This window comes from Sceloporus occidentalis, unplaced genomic scaffold (assembly GCF_023333645.1).
Source record: "Sceloporus occidentalis isolate IW3139 unplaced genomic scaffold, rSceOcc1.0.p SCAF_136, whole genome shotgun sequence".
NCBI classification, from domain to species: domain Eukaryota; kingdom Metazoa; phylum Chordata; class Lepidosauria; order Squamata; family Phrynosomatidae; genus Sceloporus; species Sceloporus occidentalis.
This window is the reverse complement of record NW_028317116.1, coordinates 325400-341098: the sequence shown is the minus strand read 5'-3', so window position 1 is coordinate 341098 and position 15699 is coordinate 325400. Positions and strand designations below refer to the sequence as shown.

The 15699-nt window shown below is 43.7% G+C and overlaps 2 protein-coding genes across 2 annotated transcripts; both read right to left on the bottom strand.

Moving 5' to 3' along the window:
* Window positions 1-364: 364 nt before the first annotated feature.
* On the bottom strand, window positions 365-5770 carry LOC149281255 (protein CNPPD1-like). Its single transcript, XM_089499466.1, has 8 exons — window positions 5672-5770; window positions 4198-4300; window positions 3561-3642; window positions 3198-3318; window positions 2167-2295; window positions 1976-2037; window positions 1598-1715; window positions 365-1027 (listed from the first exon to the last, which is right to left on the bottom strand). The coding sequence occupies exons 1-8, from the start codon at window positions 5768-5770 to the stop codon at window positions 365-367; spliced, it is 1377 nt and encodes a 458-aa protein (XP_089355592.1).
* Window positions 5771-7887: 2117 nt separating this feature from the next.
* On the bottom strand, window positions 7888-15275 carry LOC149281254 (ATP-binding cassette sub-family B member 6). Its single transcript, XM_089499506.1, has 19 exons — window positions 14757-15275; window positions 14310-14447; window positions 14032-14215; window positions 13690-13782; window positions 12910-13102; window positions 12505-12626; window positions 11998-12107; window positions 11402-11467; window positions 10946-11071; window positions 10787-10863; window positions 10466-10529; window positions 9979-10064; window positions 9789-9846; window positions 9498-9602; window positions 9047-9221; window positions 8733-8845; window positions 8376-8470; window positions 8168-8236; window positions 7888-8044 (listed from the first exon to the last, which is right to left on the bottom strand). The coding sequence occupies exons 1-19, from the start codon at window positions 15273-15275 to the stop codon at window positions 7888-7890; spliced, it is 2550 nt and encodes an 849-aa protein (XP_089355632.1).
* Window positions 15276-15699: the final 424 nt, after the last annotated feature.

Sequence of the window (15699 nt, the reverse complement as noted above, 5' to 3'; positions counted from 1 at the left end):
GCAATGGTTACCAAACACAACCTTTAAATCGCAATCTTAACTAGATAAATGTTCCTGACTTCTTAGGAACAACTTGTTTTTGATTTTAAAAGTATTCATTGTTAGAACAAGCATTTCACAAACCTACTTGTTCAGTGGTGGCCAATAATCCATTCCTGTTTGTATATGCAATTTTCTGTTAAATGGCATAAATAGTAACTTGTGCATTAAAAGAAGAACTAGATTGTTAAAAAAGTGCATAAACAATACTATGTTATTGACATAACATCAAGTCCTGAAGGCTTTAACCTGCCCCATCTCTAAAACAATAGGGTTACATTTTTGTCTGTTCTGCCTGGAGGAGCCCATGTAACTTTTGAAGTGACTATCCTGGGACAATGAAAGTTTTTAACCTAGCAATATCAGTGGTCGCGCAGGACGACTGCCTTAGTTCCAGAGGGTCAGATAAGTCAGTCTTGGGCACAGGACTTGGCAAAAGGATGGGATCATCGGCTATCACCGAGCAGGAGTTTGGGCATCTTGAGCAAAGGAGACTATCAGGAAAGCTGTAGTGGGATAGTCCACGGAAGGCACGGTTATACTGTTGTTTGGAGCTGTACCAAGTGCGGTTGTGTTGTTTGCTGGTCTGGGGCCATGTGGATATTTTGGCTTTGGAGCAGTAAGGACAATGCTGGTCTGGAGGTTGGGATTCCTCACCGCCAAAGCCCCCTGTATCACTGTACGTAAGTGCTGTTAACACCGAGCCCCAGAGGTAGAAAGCCGTTGCCGTAACCCCTGACCGTCTCTCCAAGGACTGCTCTTCCAGAGAACATGGAGGAACCGGCGTGGCAGATCCAAGGCTGTCTTCTGGGGAAACAGATGCTGGTAAAGTGAGCGGTATAAAGATTCCTCCATCTGGGCTCTGCTCTGTAGCTGAAGGAAGTAGTTCCGTGCTGTTGATCTCCCACGTCGCCTTGTGCAATACAGCAACCGAAGCAAACAAGGTGGCAACTCCCGTCAAATACACAAGGCCCAGAATGCAAGCAAGCTGTGGAACACAAAACAGAGCCATTAATGAATAAATACAATCATTCATTGTGCAAAAACTGCATTCAGATCAGCTGTTTCCTCTCTGTATGTCAATTCCTTTAAAGAGTTAAAAAGTATCTGCAAAGATACCAAACGTTTACAATTTGTACTGTAAAGAAACTTTCCTGCTGATAAAAGTTTGTTTCTCAAATCACAATAAATAATTGTATGCACTTCAGTTCACATGTGTTGTCAACATTTATATGAGCAACTTTTCACACCTAAAATGCCCCATTACTTTTTATAAACACACAGGCAATCACTAAGCTATGCACTGTCCATGACGCCATTTGGGTAAACTATGTCATTAAAGTGAGGTCTCAACAAAAACATAAGATCTCCGTAACCTATTTTGTGGTGAAATTTTCTTGAAATTGTTTCATTATAATTGTGATCTCATAACAATAATCATTGTTTCGATCCAACTGAGAGAGCGCATTATAAAGGGTGATTAATGAGGCTAAAAAGTGCAAATAAAATAAAAGAGCAGATCTCTGTAGAATATGCATGCAGCAATAACAGACCTTACCTTGGTAACTTGCTGACAGAAGTCACCGAACACCTTCTGCCACAGGCTTTGCTCCAGCAGCACACACAGGTCTGTGTACGTAAACCAACCCCTCTTCATACCCTGCTGTTCTGCCACCCTAAGGAAGGGACAGAAAAAAAATATAATGAACACCTACTGGGGAAGGGGGAGAAAATATACAGAACACAGAGTGCATGCAACATGTGTCAAGATAAACAGAATTCAAAAAAAAGTTTAAATTACAGAGAGAAATGAAAAAAGATTGGTGATTCAAGATTCCATAGATTGTGTTTTATATCATGGGCAAGTATAGGACTCTAACAGAGAGAGTCAAAATAAAATAACTGCTGCAAGGGCCCACTTTTCTGCCGTACTCACCGTCCTTCCAACCATCGCAGCACCTGGAAGAATTCCCTGGGGTGAGTGTATAAACTCCAGTCCTGTTGTATGAGAAAAATATATATGGAAATCAGATCACCAGCCATTAGTAAAATGCAAAGTTATTTCTTACAAATCAAATAATGATAGTGAGTCTAAATCATGAAAATCCAGGGGCATTAGGGTCTTACAATGGCTCGGAGGAAGTTCATCTCCAACGTGTTGACTGCTTGGACATCGAGTCTTCCAGCTGCCCCCCACTCATCATTAAATACCTCCTCTTCTTCACCCTCATCATACAGGTACTTGCTGGCTACCATCTGCAGAAAAGAAAAAACACATGTTTGGAATTGATACGTTTCCACTGCGCTGGGGGGGCATATTCACTAACTAGTTCAATGCACGTGGTTTCCAAAACTATAGCAGGTAATACCTCAGGCAGAATATTTAGTAGGAAGACAAACACTTGCTGCTACTTCAAAATTGACATTGCCAAGACATCAACAAATTAGCAAACAATCCGCATTATAACATTACAAACTGTTCACAGTTTTGTAACAACCATCTAAAAACCTGCACCGTCCTTAAAACTCTAGATCAATGCAACATGAGCTTTTTATTTTACACCATCCCCGGTTTATGACATCATGAGGCATCACACGAAAGCCAGCCACTGCAATTGGCATATGGCGGCTTTTTTCTCTCTATACGAGTCACTACTGACAACGTAATGATGCATGACTTGCTTTACACCAAATATCGTTTCGGATTTAACCATTAGCGTGCCAGACGGGGAGAAATACATTGCATTGTGGGTTAACTGGTTCTCAACTAAGATCCAGCAATAAATAAAGTTATTTGTACTGTTATTTGTGACAGCTATACTGAGTCAGTCATGACAAACGCTTGGTCAGGAGCAAAGATTTTATTTCCTGGCAGTAACGCATTGAAAATAAATCACTCACTGCTCTGTTCTCACATGATTTCCAAGAATGTGATGTATCCACTAACTGGATAAACGGGTTTATATAGTGACCGTTATATCTTGTGGTCATTCCCTGCAGGGTAAAGAGGTTGCCTGTGAAATGTAAAAACTAAGGGTCCTGGAACCCCTCTGTCCTTTTTCACAACCAGTTGGGACAGAAACCCGTTTCCACAGCAGCTAATGTTACCTGGCGTATACTGATTAGCTGACCGTTCTACTACTGATGACATCGCTCACCATGGATACGAGGAACAGATCAGATGATGAAATTTGCTGAAGGTACTCAGGGTTCCTGTTCCGAAGTCTTTCGATGTAAACCAAGGCCAGCATCATAGAACATGGAGAGATACAAGCCTCCCTGTCGAAAGGTGAACAAGAGGTCACACATCTAGCACTTCAAGTGGTTAAGTAACTCAAATTCTATATTTTACCAAAATATGTGTATACAACAGGGCAGCCATCTTAAACATCCTGTTTTCAGTGTCTGTGTGATTATTCCTCCCCATTAACTGCTCCATTATTTTAAACCTGATTTGACTGCATGGCTTTTATAGCAGTCAGGCCTCAATTTAATTGGGGGAACTTGATATAAAAACTCACCTGGACACATGTGCCGCATATTTTTTCTGCAAACGACGGATGGGACTGGGGGCCGCTTTTTGCAGCAGTTCCACTGCAATATCTGAGAGACGGAGAGACCAGCAAAATAATCAGCCTGCAGTTTTACATCAACAGTAGGTTTAAGAGGCTTCAGAATAGCTTTATTTACTAGAAATCCACATATAGTTATATAGCAGAATACACTGTTATACACTAAATTAACAGGGGCCCACATCCAAAGCACAATGTTTATCCGGTTCATAGCAAGGGCTGTGGGGCGCATGATCTAAACTGGGAGTTTGCCACTTGGCCTGGACATTTCATCTTCTTGACACCCTTGACTTTATCCCGGCCCTGTAGAATGCACAGATAAATCAAAGAGATGACGTTCAAGAAATCTCTCCACTTCAACTAGTGACATCAGGGGTTTAGGGGCTCAATTCTCCTGCAAAGTCCCAGGTTAGGACGTCTGTTGGCATTAACTAGGTGGCCACCATTCTACCCTGACATGAACAGCATCCTCCCTATTTTAAGGCATCCTCTAAACTATTTAGTCACACAATAATGATTTATTGTAGCCACAAAATGACATTTCCTCTGGAGTCTTAACTGTAACAAAAGATGGGCGATTACTAACCAGCCACTGGGCTAGAGAGATTTTCCATGGGGCAGTCTCCTTCCCAGCTGTAGTAAAGACGTTTCCGAACCCTCTCGCTCAGCTGAGGATGCCCAGGAAGAAACTGTGAGAGGAAAAAAAGGTAGCAAACAACAAAAGGTTGAAATATGATATAACATATATATATATATTATACACGTAGACACACACTGCCATTCAAAAGTTTGGGGTCATTTAAAAATGTCCTCGCTTTTGAAAGGAAAGCAAATTTTGTCTATTAAAATAACATGAAATGGATCAGAAATCTAGAGCAGACAGGGTTAATGTTGTAAATTACTATTGTAGCTGGAAAAGGCTGATTTTTAATGGAATCTCTTCATAGTCGTAGAGAGGCCCTTTATCACTCCTGTGTTCCAATGGCCCTTTATCCCTCCCATCACTCCTGGGCTCAAATGGCCCTTTATCCCTCCCATCACTCCTGTGTTCCAATGGCCCTTTATCCCTCCCATCACTCCTGTTTTCCAATGGCCCTTTATCCCTCCCATCACTCCTGTTTTCCAATGGCCCTTTATCCCTCCCATCACTCATGTGTTCCAATGGCCCTTTATTCCTCCCATCACTCCTGTGTTCCAATGGCCCTTTATCACTCCCATCACTCCTGTGTTCCAATGGCCCTTTATTCCTCCCATCACTCCTGTGTTCCAATGGCCCTTTATTCCTCCCATCACTCCCGTGTTCCAATGGCACGTTGTGTTCGCTGATCCAAGTTTAAGTTTAAAAGGCTAATTGATTGTCAGAAAACCCCTTTGCAATTTTATGACAGCCAGAAGTTTCCTGGTTTCCCATGAAAATAGCTCAGGGACCCCAAACCTTAAACTGTAGTGGATATATAAATTCAACAACATGGTGTGAATAATATGAATAGATGAAATAAGGCAGTTATGTTAACAGTCTGGTGTTTCCATGGGAACACAGTGTAAAACCTACGTTTCACAAGCTCATTTGAAACTTGATGTGCTTATAAACATATAACTTCTATCTCCGGTCGATTTATACAGCAGGGTTTGCCAGGTCAGCCAGGTTTGGGCCATCAAAGCAACGGCCTCAGTTCCCCGCTAGGTTACTGACACTAATGCCCTCAACCGCAACCCTCGCCAGGCTATCACTAAAGCGAACCTGGTTGTCAACTTTGTGTGATCCCGCCGAGCACAACCTAAAGCGGGACTGTCATTTAACAACAACATTTCATACACAAACCCCACCGGAGAAATCACAAGCTTAGTCAACTGGCTCTTATAGGCCATGATCTTTATCGGTGTGTGTCAGTCATTGTGAGGCAGTTAATGTTGTCATGTCGGTGTGTATTACAGTCACTGAGGGGCAGTTAATGTGTCGGTGTGTTTAATGCATGAGGTACATAAGTTATTTGACACTCAGACGAGGGGGGGGGGTGGAGTGTCAGAATGGGATGAGGCCCTCGCCTCTTCTTACCCACCGGAATTTCCTGAAAGTCCTGGCGGGCCCCGGGCAGGTGGAACCTGCCGTCGTCCCGCGGGGTGAGACCCCGAAATATCCCAGACACCCTGCGCTCCATGGCAGCCTTGGTGCAACCGGCTAGTGCTGAGAGGTCCTCGAGTCCTCGCAGGTCCCCGTCGCTCCTATCTCTCTGCCTCACCCGGCGCGCCTCCCCTAGAAGGGCCTCTCTTCCGGTATCTGACGGAACTGCGAGGGGAGGGTGAGCGGACGCTATCACTGATTGGCTGTGCTCCTGGTACACATTAGCAGACTACGCTCTCCCGCCATACGTGCGGAGTGACACTGTTTAGGGGAGCCGGTGCTTCTCTGGGCTCCAGGTCCCACTGGCCCTTTCTTTCCTCCCCTGTACCCCTCTTCCCGCCAACTGTGCTCCCTTTCCTCCCCTGATGCCCCTCTTTTCTGGGAGCTCAGAATGTTTCCTGGGTATCCCAGGTAAATGATACAATAAAATCATTTTCTTAAAATTCCTCACAGAAAAAACCCCAGCAATAGGGTACAAAGTCACCTGAAAACCCCAGCCCCCCCCAACACTATTGATTCATATAGCGCCATCAGATTCCGCAGCGCAGTACAACAGGATCTGAGTCACTTCACGTCTTGGGGGTAAGAGAATTGTATTCAAAATAAGGAGCCAGAGACGCTCTTAAGAGTTAACATTTTTATTTCATTTTGCGCTAACGACGCAACCCATCTAAATAGATTATAATTACTACGAAGCAAAAATTATATGCCCTGTCCGGCCCTGGCGTGGGCCACCGTCACCTGAAGGGTTAACCCTTAACAACAATAGCTGGAAACTTGCTGGTGTTACGAATTTATTCACATCATCGTACAATTGTGCTTTTGGAAAACAGACGGCAGTTTTCTGAAAAATTCTATATTTTTTAAATATTGGAAAATCTCAGCGCAATTTTTCATTTATAAAGATATGTAAGAAAATAGAGAAAATGAATTATTCTCTTTGGGAAAGAGATTAGAGAAATCTATCAACTGCCTCTGGAAAAAGAAAAAAACATTTTTGTTCTACTGAACTACTTTAGATATATTGGAATACTTTCCTTTTGTTCAGAATCTTTTAATTCCCCGTCCGAATCTGTAAAGCAATTCTAGCTAAAACCCTTAATACATAAACAATGCAGAATAAATACAGCTAGAGCCCCCCCCAACATGTTTCAATAATCCTCAGTAATTATACAGAATCTTAAATTAAAAAAACAAACAAACAAAAAAAAACTTTCCTTTAACCCATTCACCACCTAGCCAGGCAACTGCTACTGTTCCCCCCTCTAGAAATCAAAAGGTTAAAGGTTGATCGGATGGCACTATTACTAAACCTGAGCTCGGCACAAAAAGCCGCCCCCAAAACCGGGTAGAATTTAGCAGCAAATTACTTGTAGAATTTAATATATATAATTTTTTTTTTTTACAATTATTTATATTTAAATATGACATTAATTTGTACATCAAACATTATGTCACTTTACATAGAATTCTAGGTTCTTGGCTTGGTGGTCTTATAAAATCTTCACACCCTAAAGCTTCTTATACTTTCTTACGATAGAATATTCACAACCAGCTCAACGTTTACTGATCTTCAGGGAAAAGCGCGGAAGAAGAGAGGTCACACTGTATAGATGCGATAGAAGCAATTAACGTCGTTATCTTTCAGGGCAAAAAAATCAGTTTTAATCAACTCTTGAATCCCCCTTAACTGGTTTTAAAGCTACGACTTCCAGTGCTTAACTTATTTTGTATTGCAACAATAAACTGGGGCATTTGGATAATTCAGGGTTAACAAAACATTTTTAGGACTAGAACTCCCATCTTAAGTTGCTGTAGTCACCTAGGAGGGCTACGTAAACTAATATGACCCAAGCACAATCCACGCTGACTGACAGAATTTATCATAGGTACCCTAGTCCGGCAGAAAGTGCTGGCTGAGGGTGATGTGAGAAGCAGCATGGGTTGTTAGTTGTTCCCGCCAGGCTCGTCTCCTCGGCTCTGATTTGTAGGTTTTGGAGAAGTTGGGTGTTTTTGTCTCAAAAGCACCTTCAATGTGTTCACATATAATTCCCTGACTATAAAGCACACGGCACTTAGAAGAGGTTCCGTCTGTCCCGGGAGGGTGTCCGTGCCGGGGCCTCGCTCTTTGAGGTCACTTATAGAACTTCTGTGTTAGTGGCCCTTCCTAAGAGCTGGTTTTGAGGGTTGCAGCTTTTCCGAACTTCTGTCTTTTCTCTCTGTATCTGAATCAGAGGACTCGTCGTTTCCGCTCTGCTGCTTCTGCCACATGCCAGAGTAGATACCCCCCTTGGCCAAAAGCTCGTCGTGCCTACGAGACAAAGAAGCTAGCGGGTTAGGGATGGGTTTTGTTCCCGGAGATGTTCTAATAAACATCTAGAACCTCAGCAAAGAGACGGTTTCACTGCATTCCGCACATAGAATGAGAGTTTACCTTCCTCGTTCTATTATCTGTCCATCTTTGAGTACCAGGATCTGATTGGCATTTATTACAGTCGAGAGCCTGGAAAGTAAAAAAAAACCAACAATATAAAAAGAAATGCCGATGCATAGAAAGATTTCTTTACTGGTTTTAGGATGTGACCAGAGCTTGTCCGAGACGGCCGGGAGAGAGATCATCAAAGAGACATTTCCTTTCTTACCGATGGGCCACCACAATAGTAGTCCTGTTCACACACACTTTGGCCAGAGAAGCCTGGATGTTGCGTTCTGTTTCTGTGTCCAGTGCCGAGGTGGCCTGAGAGACGATACATTGAAAACATTTTTAGGAAATAGAAAATAAATGCCTTTTTGGGGTTTATTCACTTAGTTGGAGGTTTGCAGGAAAGCAGCCTTTTCACCTCCTTGATTTCGGTCAGCGCTATTTTTTTTTTTCGACGGCTCGCTCTACATAATGCATAACGAGTAGAAACTGCACCTTTTATGCAAACTGGCGTTTTAATAAATAAAAAATAGCAATTATCGTTCAAGGAGAGCATGACGAGCACTGAGCGCATCACCTCGTCCAGCAGGACAATCTGCGGAGCTTTCAGAATGGTTCTAGCGATGGCAACTCTCTGCTTCTCTCCTCCGCTTAACTTCAGACCTCGTTCCCCAACTTGTGTGTCGTATCCTGCAAGACATTCAAGAAGATCATTTTTCTCGGTATCACGCTAAAAGGCTGTGGATGCGGATTTATCCCCAGCGGGGAATTTGTTTGGCGGTCTCCACGTACGACATGCCCAGCAGTGATTACCTACTAATAGCCTCCTACCTGCCATCCTTCCCCACCACAGACCAGTAAAACCCCAGGATGCAGCCAAGAATTACTCACCATCGCGGAACGAGAGAATGCGCTCGTGAATATCGGCGGCGGCCGCAGCTTCCTCCACCTCCTGGTCGGACGCGCTTACACGGCCGTAGCGAATGTTGTTCCGGATTGTATCGTTAAAAAGAACGGTGTCTTGTGGAACCACCCCGATGTGAGAGCGCAGGGACGCCTGCAAGACCTGGAACCGGGAAGAAGAAATAAAATTCCCAGCGTTCGCAGAGTAACACGTCACATCAGAGCTCCTCTAGGAACGTTTCATGATTACATCTGAAGAAGGGACCTCGGAGGTCTTGAAAGCTTATCAAACATCTTATTCTATAATTCTCGCCCCAATAAAAAAAGGTATAAAAAATCCAGCAATTTCCAGTTTAGTGATAAAGATGTATCAAACTGCGGGACAGTTAACCATCAGGGACAGGACTTTCTGCCCTAAATGCAGACTATCGTCACTCACTGTGGAGATGTCCTGTCCGTCTATCCGGATACTTCCTCCTTTGACATCGTAGAAACGGAAGAGAAGACGTATGATGGTGCTTTTTCCAGAGCCAGATGGACCAACCTAAGGAATCCACAAAAATATGTTTACTTTGATCACCTTAATGCAGTAAAAAAAAAAGTCTACCCAAGTCTAATTGTAGTGATGTCATGCAACACGGATATAAAATATTGAATCATCGCCCGCTTTCAGACAGCAATAAGTCATGGAGATGACATCAATATCCGTCTATAAAGTCCAGGTGCTCACCAATGCTACGGTTTGTCCCGGCATCACCGCGAACGAGACGTCGCGCAGGATCTCCTTTCTGGCACATGGGGAACAATAAGACGATATCAGCTTAAGAGGCACAACAGAGCGAGGATGTTTGCAGCGCTACCTGCATATCGGGGACATTTCTAATGATGACGTCGCAGCCGTGACACACGCACACACGTACCCATCCAAGTAGCTGAAATGCACGTTTTCAAACTCGATTCTTCCGGAACAGAACCTGAGATCGGGGGCGTTCACTACATCTTTAACCTGAGACACGGAAGAGAGATTTACACCCGTGTGTTTAGCTGCTCCATATGAAACCCACCTTACAGCGATATCGGGGGAAACGCCATTTATGTGACATTCCAGGTGACATCCATTCAAACAGCCATATTTAACACAAAAATACTATAAACTGAGTTATTAATAATGCACCTGTTCATGCATTTAGGGGACATGGCTGCTTTCAGGGGGTACAGCTGATACAGCTCTATGAGACCCCCAATGTCTCAGGCAGAGCCAGTATCACCCTTCTGTACCAGCAATGTACATCTCCAACAGAGCCCACGTGTGTAATTCATTGGAGGTCCGAGCCACAGCAAGCATGACGTTATGGATTGGGTGAAAAATAACAAGGATCAGGGCGTAGATTTGAACGTTAAACTCACTTCTTCTTCTTCACTGAAGAGCTCGAACATATTCTCCATGTCAATAAAGGAATTCTGAATCATCCTGATGAGCGAGAGCAGAGTATCAGAATCCCGATGGTCATCCCAACAGTGCTTATTAAACCAGATACATAAAATTCCATGTAAAAGCTACATGGTGAACTTAATGAACAAAGTAACAGACTTTCTTCTAGTATCTTATAAAAACTTTTATTTTGTAAAATACCTAGATTAGCAGATTCCCTACACGCGTTGCGATATCCACCGACGACTAGATTATTAAATACCTTTTAAAGAAAACCCGTGGAGGTTCCTGCTTACCTGTAATACGTGCCGAACCAGTTAAGAGGCGTATACAGTTGGATAATGTATGTTCCGAATAGAACATAGTCCCCTACCTGTGGTATAAAGCAGCGAGGGGTTAAAAGTTGCGCGTTATTCCTGGATATAAATACAGGATCGTTTTACACCCCGACTCACTTGAAACTTATTCTCGGTTACAAAATACGCGCAGAGTAAAGATCCAGCCAGCAACCCGAGTCCGATGATGAGATTCTGCGTCTGATTCAGCAAGGCCAGCGTTGCGTTAACTTTCCATTCCGACACCTAAAAAACAAGGCAAAACAGGAAACATTAAAAGAAATATAAAACCCGAATAATATCAAAGACTAAAATAATCGCGGGAGGCGCAACTGAATTATAGTATTGCTGGAAAGCGACCATCTGGCACGTCGGGCAAATGCCAACCGCATACTCGCCCGATCTGTCGCTGCGGCAGATCGGGTGATGGAATGTGTGGCTGGATATCCCCGGCCACACGCTAGGGGGCCAAAAAAAAAAAGCATGCCAGGGCCGCCCACCCATTGCCGCTCCGTCCCCGCTATGTACCATTGACTTGCATGGTTATGGTGAATTGCAGCTATTCGAATATCTTACCTGGTATTTCACAATGGCATCGTTAAATCTGTTCACTTCGTACTCCTCTGCATTGTAATATTTCACCTGAAATAAAGCAGGTCAGAATTAGCTTCAATTCATCAAAGGATTCCACAAAAGCAGGATACAAAGAAGGGGACAGCAGAAAAGAACCAGCTGGCCAGTCTAGTCGCCCGTTTTTCCTGCTGTAAAGACTCAAACCTTAATCAGTCGTTGGTCTCGTCTTAGATTCAGGAGCCGTATGTCTATCCCATGCATGTTTAATACCCTCACTGTATTAGCCTCTACCACTTCTGCTGGGAGGCTGTTCCGCTTATCTAGCATCCTTTCGGTAAAGTGAAACCCCTTTACATTACTTATAAGCCTCTGAGGTCCCACCAGGGCTCTATAAAGTGCCCACACTATATTGTTTTTCTCCGATACATTTTCCTATATGGCCCAACATCCTACTGACTTTTCCTGCTGGCTTTTGAACATTTAGGAGATCAAACCCAGCAGGGATCATTTTTTTTAGGACACCAGGTTTCATTTATTTTGTATCAACAAGCAGGTCACTGGCACCCACTGGGGGAGGGGGGGCGCAAGCTCTTAGTCACCGTTTCAAAGTTCAGCAAAGAGTCTACTGCTCGAGATTTGGCCTCGTTGTCGCTTGTGTTCATGTCCCTGCGATATTTGGTTCTCCATTCAGTGATGATGATGGTCAGAGCTGTGAAGCGAGAAGGTGAGAGGCTCAGGGGCCGGGATCCTCTAGCTCATGCAGAAGAGTTTTACACTTTTTACATATCTATGTAGCTGTATTATATATATATATATATATATATATATATATATATATATATATATATATATATATATATATATATATATTATGTCTGCAAGTTAAAGTTCAATGGGAAGACCCATGAACAGAATAAATCTCTACTAAGCATAACCCCCAGCGCTGTATACAGTAATATACCACCCCAGCGCTGTATACAGTAATATACAACTGGTTTTAAAAAATCTGCTTTTAATCTGATACTAGTAATAAAAATGGTAGAAGTTAATTTATTATTTACAAAGAAACAATGTGATTACTTGCCAGTAATTAAACCGATACTCACTCAGATACAGACTCATACAGACGAAGATGATCAGCCCAAACCAAGCATTGAAGGACGACGTGAAGTAAACAATTCCGATGATAATATCAGCAATGGTGGGAAATATACTGAATACGATGTAACTGGAAGACAGGAGGAAAGCAGAGCAGTCAATGTCCTGGAACATTCCTATCAATGTATAACTTTTATATATATAATTATTTAAAGCTAGCGCATGTACTTAGAAGTTTACACACCTTTTGAATGACGTACAATGGGCATAAATGCACGAAGAAAGGAGGTCCCGTCCCCATAGAGCTTACAGTCTAAGTTACTGGATAAAGGTTCATCCTTAGCCAGTAAGGAGGGCTGAATGATGCACTCATTTGGGGTAACCTGGGTAAATTGCCAGGGTTCCTCTATTACCTAAGCAGGCTGTTGATGCTACTGGTTCCCCTATCCACACTCCGTAAGACTTCTCCGGTCTTGCGGCCAAGATGCCAACGCAAAGACAGGGAGTGGAGGTGCGAGAAGAGACGGATTTGCACCTGGCGGTTGGTGAACTGCTGAACCCGGATCCATAGGAAGGTCCTCATGTTGCTGACAAATCCAGTTGCACCTAGAAAAATAAAAGGGGGTGATGTGATAAATAAAACCCACAGCAGGAACTCAATCCAGATCACCAAGGAGGGTCAAAGGGGTCAAAAGGATCCAAGGGGAGCTTCATGGATTCATCTCAGGTGTCCACTAACTCTCTACAAGGCCAGGTTGGTGGAAAAAGTCATCGACATCTTTCAGCCTCTGTCCTTCGATAATTCATATCTCAAACTGCTTAACCTGGACAACGTTGTTGCCATTTCTGGTCTTCGACGTGGGAAACTTTAGGGTTTCTCAGCAGATAAAAAATTCACAAGGTGGTCCATCTTGCAGAGGGAACCGAATGTTAGTAGTTAGCGGACCTCTAAAACTGCATAAGACTTCAATGTGACCCTCAAACACAGGAACGCTCTGTAGACCAGATAACGACGGCATGTAACAATGTTACAGCTGCATGCGTACGGTCCGCTGGAACACAACCGCTGAATGTGATCATCTTATGATATCAGTATATTCGGCAGGGGAAAGAGTTAAAAGGAAGCGCATTGGGAGCCAATTAAATAATTCAAACGTGTAGAATAAATAAAGGGGGACCATTTCGTAATTTACCTGCTCCTCCGCCTTGCAACAGTTTAAGCAGAACGTATATACAGACTGTTAGAGCCAGGGTGTTCCACGGAGCGTTATCCGTCAGATTATTCACTAAGATGGGGAGAAAAAAAAAAATATAGAGAAATGTGATGTATATAAAAAAAATGTTTTACACAATCCTCAGCGAACGCCACGCGAAGCAGCCGGCAACTTCACGCCCCGCGGAGGATCCACTATGCGGAGGATCCACTATGCGGAGCATCGCGTGACTCTTCACATCTTATGACAGTTATGTGGAATGTTGAAGGTTGAAAAGGTCGAATGAAAAAGAAGCACAATTTCAATGTTCCACGGTCTCACCTATGGTTTTGTAGTATATGGGAACAAAGACATTTATGACTCTCTCAACTCCCATCAATCCCATGCAGAGAAGCACTAACAACTGCAGCAGGACATTTCCCTTGGGCCAGAGATACGGGATGAGCAGACGCAGCTTTTTTCGCAAACCCTGCCAAGTCGATTCATTTTGATTTCTCAAAAGGGGCTGGAAAAAAAAAAGGATGAGAGGGGATGAGAGCCACGGAAATAACAAGGAAAATACGCAAGAAAGACACGGATGAGGCGGCTTGTCCCGTTACCTGCACGTTCTCCACATCTCGTTCATCTTCGTTAATAAGCAGGATGTACGGCTTCCGCGGCCGCCCCGGGGCGATGATCCCCAGCGTGAAAAGGAGGAGCAAGCAGACGTATCGCAAAGTCCAGAAGCCGAACTGTACCTACGGCGAAAAAACGCTTCAATCAGTCCCGTTCGCTAAAAAAAATTACTTTCATGTAATATATTATTTATTTATATAGCGCCATCATACTCCACAGCGCTGTACAACCTGGATACCAGAATCTGATTGGCGTAAGACTACAATGAAACAAACTCAACTAACGTTCCCTCACGGACACTCTGTGGGGAATATGCATATGAAAGAAATAAAATAAACTTTTACAGCCATTTTACCTGGAAACGCGACTCTAACACATTTTAAGTGAATATATAAAACCAGAAGAGAGCATTCTAAGAGGACAAAGCGTACCTTTTGAGGGAGACTGTCCATAGACACCCACCACCAGTGGGGACTTTGCCAGGATACGAACGCCAGGTTCTCGGCCGCCAGCGCCAGAGCCCATAGCAATAGCAGTACGACTCCGTGGCCCCTGCTTCTCTCTCTCTCAAGGGCCCGTGTCCTTTCTAAGTGAAGGAGCCAGATGCTGAAGCCCCAGGCTACTGCCGAGAGGCAGCCGTATACTATCATATATCCGTATATCACTTCGCTGCCGGCAGCTTGCCATATCAGGCCCCCCACAGACTGGCCCACCAGGACCACGGACAGCGCTATCTGCACGCGGTAGAGTCGCGATTTGGGGATGTACTTGGGCTCCATCGTCCTACTCATTTTGGCGTAGAAGGCCGACTGCAAAGCCCCAAACAGCAGAGACGTGCTTAGCAGCACGGAGGGCACCAGCGTGAAATAAAAACAAGGCGAGAGTCCGCGGTCCAGCCACGCTTGGGACACGCTGCCATTGTGTTCACAGTAACTTCCCAGCCTCGCCATCTTCAGGGCAGAACAAGTGGCGCGTTCCTTAAACAGAAAAAAGTTCACTTATTTCTACTACTGTTTTGGGGAGTTTCGATATAAAATATAAAAACGACACAGAAACGTTCAAGAAGTGTTTTCAGTTTCTACGGCAACAGCTTATCAGAGGGTGCTTCTGTGCCACATGACAATTAAGTATTCCCTGAAAAATCAAGAACAATACATAATTTTACACGATTAAAGAATTATCCATGGAAAAGGGTTTTAATGCCAAGTTTAGCTGTAAAAGCAGAGTAGATGGAACAGTGTTGATAAAAAGTTAATAGATTGATTTTCAATCACCTAACGGCTCATAGCAGCATAGAGCAGAGTCCGGATTAAAGTGGGTTAACTGTGCCCATCACTCTGAGCCAGCCACGCTTTTAGGGTTTATATATAAAGA